Source organism: Antedon bifida, chromosome 10 (assembly GCF_963402885.1).
Source record: "Antedon bifida chromosome 10, ecAntBifi1.1, whole genome shotgun sequence".
Lineage (NCBI taxonomy): Eukaryota > Metazoa > Echinodermata > Crinoidea > Comatulida > Antedonidae > Antedon > Antedon bifida.
The window spans coordinates 20,238,520-20,256,111 of record NC_136235.1 but is presented as its reverse complement, the minus strand read 5'-3'; the positions used below and the strand labels follow the sequence as shown (position 1 = coordinate 20,256,111).

The 17,592-nt window shown below is 31.9% G+C and overlaps 1 protein-coding gene across 8 annotated transcripts in view; it reads right to left on the bottom strand.

Moving 5' to 3' along the window:
- LOC144854438 (protein unc-13 homolog B-like) overlaps window positions 1-17,592 on the bottom strand; it is a 128,360-nt gene that overhangs the window by 110,292 nt on the left and 476 nt on the right. For all 8 annotated transcript variants that reach the window (XM_078712396.1, XM_078712398.1, XM_078712402.1 and 5 more), the window contains exon 2: window positions 4,661-4,690. In XM_078712396.1, the coding sequence (XP_078568522.1) occupies window positions 4,661-4,690 (30 nt within the window). The remainder of the gene's footprint in view (window positions 1-4,660; window positions 4,691-17,592) is intronic.

Below are 17,592 nucleotides of genomic sequence, written 5' to 3'. Positions count from 1 at the left end.
CTCTAGTAGTAATTCCAGGGAGAGGATCCACCTTGATAGGCCGGAATTGGTTAACTAATCTACAATTAGATTGGGGTAAAATCAAACAAGTGCAAACTAAAGGATCTATGTTAAGTAGTGAAATAATTGGTAAATATGATAAAGTCTTTGAGAATAATTTGGGTGAAATTAAAGGATTTAAAGCCAGACTTTTGGTGAAGGAAGGGGCTGTTCCCAAATTCTGTAAAGCAAGGCCAATACCCTTTGGGATCAAAGATAAGGTCGAAAAAGAATTGCATAGATTAAAGCAAGAAGGCACAATTACGCCTATTAATTTTTCTGAGTGGGCTGCACCTATAGTACCCGTTATTAAGTCTGATGGTTCCGTACGAATTTGCGGAGACTACAAATTAACGATTAACCAAGTTGCGAAGGTAGATACGTACCCATTACCTTTAATTGATGATTTGTTTGCCAAACTAGGCGGGGGTAAAATTTTTTCCAAGTTAGACATGTCGCATGCATATCAACAACTTATTTTGTCTGAAGAGTCAAAACAGTATACAGTTATTAATACTCACCTAGGGTTGTATAAGTATAACAGATTACCGTTTGGAGTGTCATCAGCTCCTGGAATATTTCAGAGAGTTGTTGATAGTATTACATTAGGACTGCCCGGAGTTGTAGCATACTTGGATGATATCCTAGTATCGGGCACTAATCAAAGGGAGCATGACATGAACTTAGAAGGGTTGTTGCTAAAATTGAAGGAGGTCAACATTAAATTGAAAAGGGAGAAATGTGTATTTAATTCTAATGAGGTTGAATATTTGGGGTTTAAAATTGATGCAAAGGGGCTTCATCCCTTAAATACAAAGGTGAAGGCAATAAGAGATGCACCTAACCCAACCAATGTGACAGAATTAAAAGCCTATTTAGGTTTATTGAATTACTATGGTAGATTCATGAAAGATTTAAGTTCACTTTTAGCTCCACTATACGAGTTGTTAAATCACAATACAGAGTGGTTATGGTCAGATAGACAGGAAAATGCCTTTCGTATATCTAAAGAACTACTGACGTCATCTAATGTTTTAGTACATTATGATAGAAATAAACCTCTAATGTTGACATGTGATGCGTCACCCTATGGTGTAGGGGTCGTACTTTCCCATATAATTGATAATGTTGAACAACCAGTTGCTTTTGCCTCACGAAGGTTGTCGGAAACAGAATCTAGATATTCACAGTTAGATAAAGAAGCACTTGCAATTATATATGGTGTAAAAAAGTTTCATAAATATGTGTATGGTTGTAAATTTATGATTGTGACGGACCATAAGCCGTTGTTAGGGATTTTTGGTGAAGGGAAAGGTATTCCACAAATGGCTTCCCCCAGAATGCAAAGGTGGGCATTAATGTTATCAGGGTATGATTACAATTTGAAGTTTAAACCAGGGGAAGATAACCAAAATGCTGATGCATTGAGTAGAGTACCTGTAGGTGAAATACCTAAAGACCCTCCTATACCAGGAGACATAATTATGTTGCTAGAAAAAATTAACAATTCACCAATCAAGAGTAAAGATGTTGTAATATGGACTCGTAGAGATCCTACATTAAGTAAAGTATATAAGTATGTGCAAATGGGATGGAAAGATAATGTGGGAAATGACTCTGATTTGTTACCATATTATAGGAGAAAGAATGAACTAAGTACAGAGAATGGTATTGTTCTTTGGGGTGCACGTATTGTTATGCCAAGTGCAGGAAGGGAAACAATGTTGAAACAATTACATGAAGGACATCCAGGGATTGCGAGAATGAAAGCAGTTGCACGCACATATGTTTGGTGGCCAAATATGGATAGTCAAATTGAGGAGACTGTAAAAGCTTGTACGCAATGCCAGTGTCATAAGAACTTGCCCGCAGCTGCACCGCTAAATCCGTGGCCATGGCCAGAAAAAGCATGGTCCAGGATTCACATTGACTATGCCGGTCCATTCATGAACAAAATGATTTTAGTGGTAGTGGATGCACATTCTAAGTGGATAGAAGCAGTAGCGATGGACACGAGCACTTCTCAAGCAACGATAGCAAAGTTAAGAAACATGTTTGCGACTTTTGGAATCCCTGAACTGTTAGTTTCAGATAATGGATCGAATTTTACGAGTGAGGAATTTGCAGAATTTCTCAAGCGTAACGGTATAAAACATGTTCGAACCGCACCTTATCACCCTGCGTCAAATGGACAAGCGGAACGCGCTGTAGAGACTGTAAAAGAAGGACTTAGAAAAATGGAGACCGGAAACATGGAGACAAAACTTGCTAGATTTTTATTTAACTACCGAAACACACCCCATACAACTACAGGAGAAACACCAGCCAAGCTTATGTTCGGAAGACCCATTAAAACTCATCTACATTTGTTAATGCCAAATATTGGAGCCCAAGTGAGAAAGGGGCAGGCAGAGCAAAAACAGCGACATGATTCAAAAGCGAAAGAGCGAGTATTTAGTGTGTCAGAGAACATTTTTGTACGAGACATCGTGAAAGGTATATGGCTACCAGGTGTAATAACAGAACAATCGGGTCCGGTTTCATATCATTTAAAGTTAAACGATGGCAGAGTTTTTAAAAGGCACGTAGACCACATTCGCAAACGAACAACAGATGAACCAAAGGAAAACGAGCGAGACGACGTTTTATCATATCCTTTTAGTTTGAGCAATACTAACCATGAGACAGCGAACAACGCACCTCCAATCGTAAGGCGCTCACATCGAGCAAGACATCCTCCAGACAGATACCAATAGATACATTCAGTGAGATCAGTTGTGTTTAAACATTGTTAAAGTAGTTGTTAGATAGTAGTTGATGTTTACTTGTTATTTTTTTTTGGTTTAAAGGAAAAGGAAAGAGGCAATTGTTAAAGAGAAAGTAGTTATGATAAGAGTTGTTTAAAGATAGGTTAAGGATACACTACATTGTTATGTTTTCTTATCTAAGAAGGAAGGGATGTCATATACTGTACATTACTTGTACTGTAACTGTAACCGATTGTAATGGTCTAACGCCCTCTATATAGATAGTGTTGTGGAGAATGAATAAAGCCCCGGATGCGGGGAAGATGGAGAACAACTAAACCTAGACTCACGTGTGTTTACTTGTTGTGCTTTTATTGTTCAGATATTTACCTTAAATGGTGTTAGTACACAACACCCAGTATAAAGAATAAATAAATATTCCAATAGACTGAATACCAATAGAGGTTCCAACAGTGTGATATTCATGCGTATCTACTAACTTAAATGCTTACTTGTGTCGCTAAAACCATGTGATATGATTTAAATAATGACTTAAAATATACATGTTAAAGAGTCACAATAGAGTCATCCTTACTTACTTACTTAGTTGGGGTCATACCCTAACTTATATGACTAGATTCCTCCATAACTTTCTATCTGTCATTGTGATAGCTAGTCACTTATTCTACCCTACTCATATGTACAGTATAAATAATCTTGGCAACACTACAACATTAAAAAAAAGTTCCCAGTTCACAGTCACAGACTCATTAAGGTTTGCACAACAAATTAACAATTAATCTTTATCGTTAAAATGAATTAAATTTCAATTTCCACTTGCTATAAGCCATTAAAGGCCTAATATGCACATTAAAATTTAATTGAAATGGTTCGCTATCATAAATTTTCAAATACAATTTGATACTAGATTTATGCATTATCATGAGAAATAAATATGATACAGATATTACCACAGTGATAATCAAATTTGAGAGACCTGTAATTTTAATTAAATTCTAAGACCGATAGTTGAGCACGCCACCACTGTTTGATCTGTTAAATTACGAATATATTAGATGGTGCGGCGTTTCAACAAAGCACATGTGAAAACTCATTTAAAAAGATAACGATGATCTATATAAATCTATCATGTTGCTAATTTTAGATCAGAATATAACTATGCGTAAACACGGCCATAAAAAACCTTGAAAATCATTACATACGTTTAGATTGGACATGCTGTATCACATGCTACGCCATAGTCATGAATGAAGAATTTTTGATCAGTGAAAGTTAACAGAGGAGATGTTAAGGGATCATCTTCAATTATTCAAAAAACCATTAAAATTACAAATTTAATACTTTAATAAAAAGTAAGTTTAGCAAAAATTTTGTAACAAACTCTTTCATTTTATTTTCATTGATTTCCGAACACAACCAGTCAACAACGTCGCGTGACAAAAATTCTCATAATGTTTACAGAAAGCTTTGTTAATTATCAACATTAGATATCATTTTTGCGTTACGTGCCACATGATGCGTAATCAAATTACAAGAATACAATCAAGTGTCTTAATATACATTTAACTTAGTTCTTCAACCATACAGATACATTAATATTTACTCGGCAAAAATGTGTTAATGATTTGTATAATGCTATTACCTGTAGTGTATTATTATTAAAAATCTTTAAAAATAAAGCTATCTTAGTTTTTTATAGTAAAAACACCATCAAACACTAGACACTTAAAATGTTGAGCAATGTGCTTTGAGCATACCCTTACAATTATCTATACGATGGTCACTAGATATTAATAGAAGCTTTTAAATTTTATGTGATCATTAAATGATATTTAATCTATATTATTTCTTACCTGGTGGGCCTTGGAGTCGAGCTCTTTTTACTGAAAGAAAAATTAATGAAATCAATAATTATATTCTTATAAATGGATAAAAAAGTACATCATAAAGCTCTGCCTACACTATCAAACTTTATGTGACAAAACAATGTGATGTGCCTATATATGGACATGATGACATCATATCACATCACTATATTTGGGCATACCACATCACCATATTTGGGCATATCACTACCATATTTGGGCACACTTTTTTTTGTAAAACTAGTTTGATAGTGTAGACAGAGCTTTAGATTGTTTTATTGATGGTGATATATGATTTATATACTGCACTTTTCAATTCGCAACATCTGATTGGTAATAGCCTAGTACAATACTTTAAACTATCCTCTATAACTGAGGTATACAGTACTATAGTGTTTTTTTTTACATGTCTGAATTCAATCGATCTAGTGTAGGACTATGTCGCTCAGTTTAGGACTATGTGGTAATGTGTAATTTTGTTAGCCTCTACTTTGTTACTGCTAACTCTACGGCAGAGAAAGGCCGATAGTTCAGAATCAAAGAGGTAATGATAAACAAATGTGGTTGATGTTGTCACGAAGAAGGGTAAGGGAGACTTCAGTATGACTATGCTATCCCTCACCTTAGCTTATAGCTACTGTACATTTTCATCACCTATTCTAGTCAATATTTGTATAATAATAGCCATCTGTCACCTTGAAAGGAGGGGGCTCATGGTTGTGAAACAATTGAATGGAAATGATACTGTTCTACCATTCTTTCAAAGGGAATAAAGTATAATGTAGCCAACTTTATATCAATCACAAAAGCATTTTTCACAGAGTAGGACAAGACCATAAATATAGTTGGTAATTATGGGCTAAGGCATTCCCAGTATGCATGGACAAGTTACAACTAAATCACAAATTGTACATCAATATAATACTATTTAAATTTATTTATAATGCATATGTATAAACATAGTACATGTAATTAGTATACATCAATATGTAATTAAAAATGTTAAAAATAAGATATGTTTTATTATATTAATATTGTGAGAACAAATTAAAATTACAACCTTTATTTGACTAATGATTATTTGGCTCTTTCTACAAATAATAATAATAACAATTGTCTTTTGTATATCGCTTAACCAAAATAAATTTTCTCTAAAGCGCTACGACCACAAGTCTCGAACCAAGGTGGAAATTACATTGGCAAAAATAGAAACACTTAAAAAGAGAAAATAATTGCAACAATAACAAATCAATCCAATATTGAAAAACATTGCAACGGCCTATCAAAAAGGTGTTTTATTTTAACAATGGCAGAGATAATGAAGAAGAAGAAGAATAGGGGAAAGATTCTGATGGCCACTGGGTTAAATTGAGATCTCATTTAAAGTAACCATATAAAACAAACATAGATACATAGGTAAAAAAATGTACATACAGTATATAGTGCAGTAAACAAACGCAAATACTTCACCATTTCCATTTTACATTTCAACATACTGTATATAGTATAGTAAACAAATACAAATACTTCGCCAATTCCACTTTACACACATTTCAATGTCATGAGCAAAATTTGAAATGTCTTGGTCATTTCCATTTTCAAAAGGAAGGGATAAAGGAACGAAGAAAATTAAATTACAGTAGTATAATGTGCAGAGGACAAGTGATACATTTATCACTATAGTGCTCCACTCATTATCTGCCACTAAAGACAAGCTCAAAAAGTTAATCAAAAGGATATCAACGGTTTGCTTCAATAATGCATTCTTAATGCATATATTAGCAATGGTGGATAAACTTAAAAATCTGAATATAGATTAAAGAGAAAGTAGGTAGGAACGGTCACATGACACAATTAACATAACATTGAATAACACATGAAATCAGCATAGGCAAACGCAATGAATTCTTAATTACAATCAAACTAAAAAATTCATGAAGATTTTAAATGTGCTGCAGTTTGACGTCTGTCTGAGAGTATGGCAGCAATTTCTTTATGAATAAATGTTGCGTTAAGCGTCTACTAACTGTAATACAGCTATGGAAGAATATTCTTAGGTAGGGTGTAATTTCAAATAGCGCCACTAATAGTGTATTAATATAATATGTATGAGAAAGTTAATGAAAGGCTAGATCTTTAACTCTGAGTGAATAATTATACAAATACATTATACATTGTTTTGTAAAAAAAATGTTTAAAAGCATGTATATATATGACATCAATATTCAAAGTTATTCTATTAAATTCAGTGTATTATTATACTTAATAGTTTCCGAAGGCAAAATATATACAAATTATTCATGAGTGAATTCTATTTTCCCGAAATTGTTTCTTTACGAAAATAATTGTATGTCATCCAGCAGTAAAGTTTTAATTGCACTGGACATTGTTGGTCAAACTAAAGTGGCTAGTTGGGTTTGACCAAATCCGCTGCAAATGCAATTGTATGTCATAGCAGTCACTGGACATTGTTGGTCAAACTAAGTGGCTAGAATACTTGCTTAGTTTTGACCAAATCCAGTGCAAATATAATTTCTTATTGTGTTTGGATACAAGAATGGAAAATGAAAGAAAATGTATGAGAATTATGATGGTGGATCCAGATATAATTACAGATGAAAAGAAGAGCTGAAGATGGCAGAAAGATGCCATGAAAGACAAGCAGACTGCATCTGATAGATTGATTGCAGATTTATAATGTGATTGTGGCTTATTTGTAACTAATCAAGGCACATTTTAATTAATCCATACACAAAATTTAGAAGAATTGGCTAGACTAAACCAGTTGGTTGACTGCAAACATTACAGTGCAATTGAAGCTTAGCTCTGTATACACTACCAAAGTTTATGTGACAAAAATGGACATGATGATGTCATATCACTATCATATTTGGGCATATCACTACCATATTTGGGTACTTCACACTTTTTTGTCGAATTAGTTTGATAGTGTAGACAGAGCTTTAGATATTTTGTTTTTGAAACAGTGACATTTGCTCACATCATAGTCGGGGCAACATTGAAGACTGGACCTGGACACATCACCATTCTATGGAATGCATTGTTATAAAAGTTCACAAATACGTTAATACATGAACCTAGCAATAAACATTGAAATTAAAAAACAGACAGATTGGATTGATACTGTAGGCCAGGATTATACAGGAAATATAACTATATTTGAACGTTTATGACGCAAGAGACCATGAGCTAGGATTACTTTGAATGTGCACTACAATATGACAAGGACTTGTGCACAGGTGTTGTGCAAAATACGTCTTTTCTGGTTAAGTCAGAATACCACCATATTTTTGTTCACAGTCAACTAATCTGCACACTCATGTTTTTTTTATTAGCAATTAAACTAAAATGATACCGAGTATAAACAATTACTTTACCTCATACTAAAAACAGCTTGTATGAGGAAACAATAGCAACAAATGTCCCCGAAGGACGTACAAGTCTCCTGAGAGACAACTTGTTATAATGGATATTTCAAAGTGCTCTAGCGTTTTATGTTCATCATGGTATATAATATATATATTGGAGCCATCCATTTTTTTTATCTAGATACAGACGGCCATGATGAGGATGGAAGAATATTGCCTTTCACTTTCCTGGTTTTATTTATTTATTTATTCAACTTCTCACTAAAGATCCTTGATTGGACCAAAAGGTGGTAAACACCTCTAAAATGGTCCAGCCCCAATTGTATAATGAGCCCAGTTATGAACAGTGGCTGTGTGTGTGTGTACTAGTACACCGGGGTAACCCCTACTCATCTAAAACAAGCACGAATTAATGAAATTTAAAAATCCAGCTCTATAGCTTTGAGGACATGTCCCTGTAGTATATTCATGCCAAATCCCAGCTCAATACTACAACGAATAAGGGAGGAGTAGTACTTTATAAATCGCACTTTTTACTCAATAGTGTCAGATGGAAGAGAAGATTAGAGAGTCCTAGACTCGGGTACCCTGAGTAAAGATGTACTAGGTTCTTTAAAGTGCACATGAGCTAGATGTATACACTACGGTTTGTAGTCTTTATACGAGAAGACTTAGTTCTACCACCAGAACCATGGAGCAAGTAAGCCTCGAACCCTTGCCGATGTTATGGTTACATAATTACGGCTCTCAATTTTACCTCTACATTTTCTTTTTGATCCAGAAAATATTAGCTTACTAATAAAAATACAACTCATGGTTAGTGCTACAATATCATATCCTCATTTTTAGAATGCATCAGTAGAATAATTAGAATTGATAACGATTTAGTTTTTGTCAGAATGTAGCTGATCAATAAATTGTAATTACAGAATACACACAATAACATTATTTTTACAAACCTTTTAAATATGGACCATTGATAATCAGAACGACCTACTTTATAAAAATAATTTAAGAAATTAAAATAAATCTATACTGAGCTGAATATACTTGTTTATTTGATTATTTAAATGGAAATTGTTTACAGTATATTATTATAAACGGACACAAAATCTTTTTGACAATTTTCAATATTTTGGTTAAACCAATAAAAGAGGCTTAACTGACAGACAAAATTGTTTAATTGTCTACACATGATATTCTGTGAACAAGTTTAATACAAAACACTTCCCTCAGGCATTTGACGTGGGAACATAAAAATCCTAAATTATATTATAAATATTGCTCTGTACATATTGGAAAAATTAATTGGAAAGTTTGCTTAAAAATAGAGTTGCCAAAAAAAACGGAGACAAAAAGGAATTCTTTTTTTCAATATCAAAACACGTTTTGTAATTTTTAATTAAAATTGATATAAAAATACTTTTGTCGGAATATAGATATTGATAGGCCCTTGCACTGTGCATGCCTTGTGTCGATAGAGTGCCTAATCTGAAACCAATACATATAAACATAAAACATTGAGTCATTAGATATGGTATAAAATATCATAATGATCCATCATGATATTAAAGTTTATCACGATAAAGAGAAATCGTTGATGTAGAAAGCATATCATGATTTATGCTAATGAGGTGTTTGTGTGCATGATGCTGGGCCAATAGGGTAGTGTGTGCAATGACTTGAAATTACTTTAATCAAATGCTGATTGTGTTGATTCTATTTGATCATGATCAGTAATCATGATAAACAGTAATAGCTAGGTTCACATGACTAGTTTGTCATGATCAGTGGAAAGCATGATCAGTGGTAAATAGCTAGGTTCACATGAGATAACTAGTTTGATCATGATCAGTAATCATGATAAACAGTAATAGCTAGGTTCACACGACTAGTTTGTCTTGATCAGTGGAAAGCATGATCAATGGTAAATAACTAGGTTCACATTTATAACATGAGTTTGTATGTGAACCTGTATGAAGTAAAACCATGTGATATTTTTATCTCATTAATTATCTTGGAGATCATTAACATGATTAACCTAGTTTAAAAAGATGAATTTATAAATAGAACCAACCAATCAGCATTCATTATTTAGTATTTCCAAGTCACTGCATGCAACCTCATTAGTTTAAATAGATCATGATTTATCTTTATCGTGTTAAACATATCAGGGATAGGTAATCATTTCTCCAGGGTGTATATAAATAAAAACATTCAATTACTCCTTTATTATTGACAACGATGACTCAAAAATTTCTGTCCTGATACTGTTAATTCTAAAAGCATTTGACAACTCATTAACAACTTAACAAAATATCTGTACTACACACATAATTAACGCATAAGTGCATTTTTATCTAGTCTTAGCCTACATGTTCCACACATCGACTCAAATATTTCTGTCCTGATAATTTTAATCCTAAACATGTGACAACTTCAGCAAAATATCTGTAAGTCTATACATGATCAAAAACAAAATAAGCGCATTTTTATCCAATCTTAGCCTACATGTTCCAGACATCGACTCAAATATTTCTGTCTGATTGTTAATTCTAAACATGTGACAATTTAACAATATGTGCACCACACGCTATCTCTCAGAGTAAACATCAGACTAATTAAATCTTACAACTAAGTCCCGAACTAAGTGCATTATTGGTAGTTGCTAGGGAATAAGCACAGGATACAGAGATAAGCATGAAGAAATCAAACATTAGAAAATATTAAATATTATAATAACATGAATCATAATAAATAAAGGGATTTTGTGTAATTTGACACATTTCGCAATATGGTTTACGAGTAATTTTTATACTTACAGGTAGTAATTTTAGTACACTGGTCAAGGTGCTATACAAATGCTATATATATTGTTTGCTGGTCTATCTAAATATTAAAGATTGCTACTTTTTCTGCCTAAATTTAGTACTTTATTGTTTTGATTTAGCTTTTTGCTTATTTTATTTGTATCTCCATTGAGATCCAGCCACTGATACCCACAGCATTGTCATTTTTTCAGTGCTTATTTTATTTGTATCTCCATTGAGATCCAGCCACTGATACCCACAGCATTGTCATTTTTCCAATGCTTATTTTATTTGTATCTCCATTGAAATCCATCTGATACCCACAGCATTGTCATTATTTTTAGTAGTTTGCCTTTAGATTTAAATATTAAAGATTGTTATACATGAAGGTCTGTAAATATTCAGACATTAGACTAGAGCAATAAAAACCACCAATACTGATTATTAGCAGTATTATGAGGCTGCTACAAAATATATGGTGAATATCTGGACTCTCATCTCAATGAGCCTGTAGATGTACATATTTCTTGTCATTTTTTCTACCTAGATTTTGGTTTTGAATTATAACAATACAAAAATGGTAAAATGTTCATGTACAGACAAAAAGCTTTTGTTATAAAGCCGGGAGTTTTTATTGATCTGAACAAGTACAGTCTGCATAGTTGAGGCGGATCTAAAAGATGTCATGATGTCATTATGTCTGAAAGTGTTAAGACAGAACAATTTGAACATTTGCTACAAATGCTGTTGGCCTATAAAAGGTTTCACTGATATCATCAGCACAATATGGCCTATTTTAAGGGGGTTTTAATAGGACTACACGTGTGACAAACAAATGACCAACGATAATTATGTTGAATTAATTTGATTCCTTTATCATGTACATACAATTGTTAAATCCAGGTTTTTGATTTGGAGCTATCAGTACTTAAAATAGCTGTGTTAGTGTAGGCCTATGATAATAGACAATATTGCATTGGAAGTAAACAGAGCATCTGCTTGCTGTTTTCCTAAAACAACATCATGTAAAATAATCTGCACTTAATGTAAGACCTTGAAAGTAACTAATTAGCAATCAAATAGAACATGCAATGGTAATCAATAACATTAAGTAAATTACAAGCAATGTGGCTATTTGTATTGTAATCTCTACTACAACTAATTTCTAGTCTATACGTACGTAGATTTTGTCATAATGTAGAATAATAATGATTATATGAATAAATGAATTAATATTACTAGTTACAGTATGAATAGATGTTCAGGTTCATTAATGAATATTAAATTAATATGTAATGAAATCAATAAATGAAATGAAAAATGGAGTATTGGAGTTTTTATTGCCTATTATTAAATTATTTATTTTATTATTTAGAGGCCTAATTCATTTCAGAAAAATGTCAAAAATTAAATATTACACAAATAAAAAATTTATCAATCATGAATTCATTAAACATTACAAAATTTTTAAAAAATACAAAAACATACAAGTTTCCCTTTTTTAGGATAGGATCTTTTGAAATATTTAATATTCTTAAATAAATGTTCATGATACAGAATATTTTAAATAAAAAACTGAAATGTAGAACAGTTAAATTTACAGTTTAAATTATGTACACAAACACTACATTGATCATATTTTACTTCATCTGCTAATAAATGGAATGTTGTTAATATTAATATTCCAACATATATCAATACTTGTACACTATAAATCATTTCTTTCTGAATAATATTCAAGATTATTTGATTTTTAAAAAATATTTCATTCAATTAAGTTCAACAATTTGGTGAATGGTGATTGTAAAACTGACAAAAAATATTTGTAATTTTAATTTGCACCAGTTTGCAGGATTGTAATCTAAATTGTTCTGCTTTGAGTACAAGGTAAAAATGGTCTCTGAAAAAAGCGCTATATAAACCACTATTTAATAATTTTATAAAGATATAGCAAATTGACAAATGAACAGACATTGTAAACAGTTTTTCCTTAAAAATTGTTTTTAAAGAGCAGTCTTTTTATAAATTTTTGTTTACAAAATGTGATCATCACTGTTATGTAAATGGGGTTTTCAGGCCAAAGATATCTAACTTTACATCCCATCTGAAGGACGAGACAATGAGAATGAAGCATCTTGCCTAAAGGATACAAACAATTACATATTACGAACAGACATTGTAAACAGTTTTTCCTTAAAAATTGTTTTAAAGAGCGCAGTTTTTATACAGATTTTTGTTTACAAAATGTGATCATTACTGTTATGTAAATGGGGTTTTTAGGCCAAGGATATCTAACTTTACATCCCATCTGAAGGACGAGACAATGAGAATGAAGCATCTTGCCTAAGGATACAAGCAATATAGCACAGACAAAGTTGATAGGCGGCCTAGTGATGATGTGTAATACAGCGATACTCCTCATATTATAAATTGCCCCAACTAACAACACATCTTTGAATTACCAGAATGTGTTATATTTCCTACATTGTTTACTTCCACTTCGTAATATTAAATGATGCCAGCCAACAGCAAGTAATGGCCCACGGAGAGTTTTATGACTCGCATTCATGACTAGCGCAACAAACGTGTTGAAGAAATGAAGAAATTCACAGTCAACTGTATTATGTGCCCAAGAACCTTTGATTGCATAGATGATTGCGGTCGATCCGACAATAATACCAACACAATACAATCTATTTCAAGATGATGACTATGAATATTCAAACATTAATTTCATACAATAAATAGATAGTAATATAGTATACAAACAATTCATGTTTATGAGTTGAATGGTGAGAATATTTCATGAGTTGAAAAACTGACTGCTCTATTTAACGAGACTCCACTAGTCTAAAATCAGAGAAGGGAAAATTTGTATTTTCTTAAATGTCTAGATAAAATGTGTATTTTGATAGCATGCATTAACTATGCAGTACAGTACTTGTGTTTTCTGAACCAAGGGAGATTTTACTTTTTTTAGTAAAGTTTATCTTAAAATAAGTATCTTTCAAATCTTTCTTTTATTTACCAATAAATTGGAACAAACAAAATAACTTTCTCTAGTCGAAGGTTTATTAAGCACATTCAATTAAGCCCACCTGTTTGTTCACAAATAACAACTGTACAATGATATTATAATAAATATATATATATATATTGAACATCACAAAATGTTAAAAACTTCTATGTTAAATCATTGGTGAATGTTGAATATTCTATAATTCTCAAGACACTTTAGGAAATTACATTAAAGATTGAATAATCTTTAAATTAATTAAGACATTTTTTTTCTAATCGCTTACCATAGAAAATCATTGATGTAGAGAACCCATCCATCCTATGATTGTATAATAGGATATATATTGAGATAATTGCCATGAGCAGAAGGGTATGATGACATCAGAGGAAAGGGTAATTGGGAATATGACACGCATAAAGCGCATACTGTAGTTGAATAGTTAAAATCACAGATAAAATGATATTACACAAACAAGGGAGTTTTGTAACACTCTATAACTCTACACTATCAAACTAGTTGATGTGTGTGATGTGCCCAAATATGGTAGTGATATTCCCAAATAAGGTATTGATGACATCATCATGTCCATATATGGGCACATCACATTTTTTTGTCACATAGAGTTTGATAGTGTAGCTTTACACAGTGTCGCTTTTGCCACCTGGATAAACTGGAGTAATAATAATAATTTATACAGTAAACAGTACTGCCACTACAGTACACACAGATACCAAAGGTGTTCTTTAAGGCATGCCTTTAACAGCATGTTAATATTCAAATATTAAAATTAGTCTCATCTAAATTCTGTTTTTAAGTGTTTAGTGCAATGACCTTGAACTGTAATAAACTATGATTCAAGTCAAATTCATTAATAACTGGAATATTTAAAAAAAACTAATGTGGAATGGAATACATGTGTGTATCCTGTAGACATCAAATTCTTACTTCTGGAGAGTTGGCAGTATTATGGGCCTGGGGCGCATCCAGTTATTTTCAGAAAAGTGCTAACATAAAACCAATACTTTGACAGAAATAAATATTACTTATTTCCATATTTAATGAGGGTGGCCTATCCAGTCCCAGTGAAGAGCCCTTGATAAAACCACAGAGATATTAGTGAATATCTCTATGATAAAATATAATAACAATAAAATACAAACATATAAAATATTAATAGAATTGTTAAAAAATGGTAGATGGATAAAAAAAGAAAAAAAATATAGTATATTTCATTTTAACTGTCAAAAGAGCGGAGTCGCACCACTATCGCAACCTCCCTGGACCCTGTGGGTTGGTTCTAATAATACAGTGCTCTGTGGCTAGTAATATCAGTTATGTTTGAATAGTATCAGTATACTGCTTTGTAGTAATTAATTAATGGTGATCACGAATTTCATTAATGGCGACTGTTGTTTCAGCATAACATCTGTGTTTATTTCGTTTTCTTTGGTTTTATCTCACCTTTCAAGGTCAAATTATCTTCTCCAATTTCAATTTCATTGTGTTTCGGTCATTAAACTTGGATAACTTTTTTTTTCGCATTCAAAATCTATCAATTTATTATGATATGGTATCCTTCATCAAGTGTTTTAACAGTGACAATATTTGTTGTATTACGATGACGTCACTTAATTAAGGATTGTTGTAGAATGGTAACAACCCTTTCTACCAAGCCAGGATCTTAATGGTGGATAGGAGGTGAGTGGGGGGAGAGAGGGTTGGTCTTTTTAAAATCATCATGAGCTAGAGTAGTTTGAAGGTCTACTTCTGCTACACCAAGTCTCTAATTTGAAAAGGACAAAAAAAAACCTTGAACCTTCCTGTCTATGAGTTGAGCTTGTCTAATTTGACTGAAAATGGGAATATAATTTTTAACAAGAAAATAATTGAAATTGTTTGTCACATAAAGTTTGATAGTGTAGACAGAGCTTCATACAACATGTATTGCCAACAATAGAAAGAGTTGTTGAGAGCAAGTTGTAGTGCATTTTGTTTGGGAGTTGATGAGATGCTATAAAGAAGAACCTTGTACTGAGCGATATTAGTTTTTAATGACAATAAAAAAAGTTTAATGACTATCAATATTAATTGTCGGGAGGCAGTTGTTAGCGACTTTTGGTAAAGAATGAAAAGGACGTTCCTTGATCAACACACTGTGACAAACAATATAAGATTTTTATGGCAATAAAGAGTTTAATAAAGCACCTGTCATATACACTATTAGTATCTTTCGGGCTTAGTTGAAGATATAAATTCTAGAAAAGAAACAATGGGGAAAAATGTAATAAACCTATACAACTACAATATGAAGTTTTGAAAATGATATGGTTAGATTCGGTATCATCACTGCTATTGTTTTCACTCCGAGGAAATGACGATACTGTTAAATAAAAAAATAAAATGGTACCTGCATCGTATTTAAATATTTGCGATGGCGTACAGTTAAACCATTGCACGACTATCAGATTATTTTAATTTTTAACCAATAAAGAAGCCATCCTATTCAAATATTATCAGTCGCATCGTTATCTACTCCCCCACAATTGACAAACATGTTCTGTGTTTGTTTTACAAAGATGTGTAACGATCCAATCAATTGGACTGTATTTAACATTAACCTTTCTATAAGGCTTACAATCTCTCAACAAATATGAAGAATAGTATCCATCATTTACAAAATAAACAATTACAAATTTTACTTTTCTCACAGGTCGCCTAGTTCCTATAATATAATGATGCCGGTATGGTCCTCTATGTTAAAGGGTCGTGCGCGTAACAGGTGACCTAGTATTAGATACCATGATTTCTTAACATGCTAGAATAAATGTCAGTTAGTCTTAATAAAAAAAAGTAGACTTGAATTTCAACTGCGCATACACACATGTTTCAAAGCATGCAAAGACTTTTTTCACAACAACCATCATACTGTATGGTAGTCTGGTGTTGTCTAGTTGTGGCATTAATTGTCTTTCTTTTTCTGGCAGAATCCGTACAAATTGGGGACAACCCTGTTACGATTCTTCTATTTGTTTGCCTTCACGGATAATCGAAAGAAGCAAAACAAATATATCAATCCGCACACAATGCATTCTGGGATTTATAGCGGGCTGCTTAGATCATTAAAATCTACTCATATTTCATATTTTTAATGTTTAAAGACGAAAAAATATATACATATAGTATTTAAATTTACATAAAATGCAGTTTGTGACCTTAATTAGATCAAAAAAACCTTGGGATGTGGCTTTAATAATTATATACACAATATAAATTTAAAATAATTAAAAATTAAATATTATTAAAAATTTATGTGCATTTCCTTGTATTCAATAAAATATTAATATTTTCAAGTTGTACTACCTATACCAAACTATAATATATTGGATTATCAAATATTACCTTTGACCTCCAATAAAAATGATAAACAAAAATTATTATTTATCAGGTAAACATTCAATGAAAACATGAAAAAATTATTATATTGAATCTTGATTGCAGATAATTTTTAAATATAACTATAATTAATAGTAAATACTAAACGATAAAAACATTACTAATAATATTGTTTCCATAACTTTAGCCAAAAACAAGACATATTAATATTATGAAATTATTATATTTATTTACAATAATAACAATAGATATTTAGCAGACACAGCAATATTAATTAGACATTTTAGACGTGCGCCAATTATAATAAAC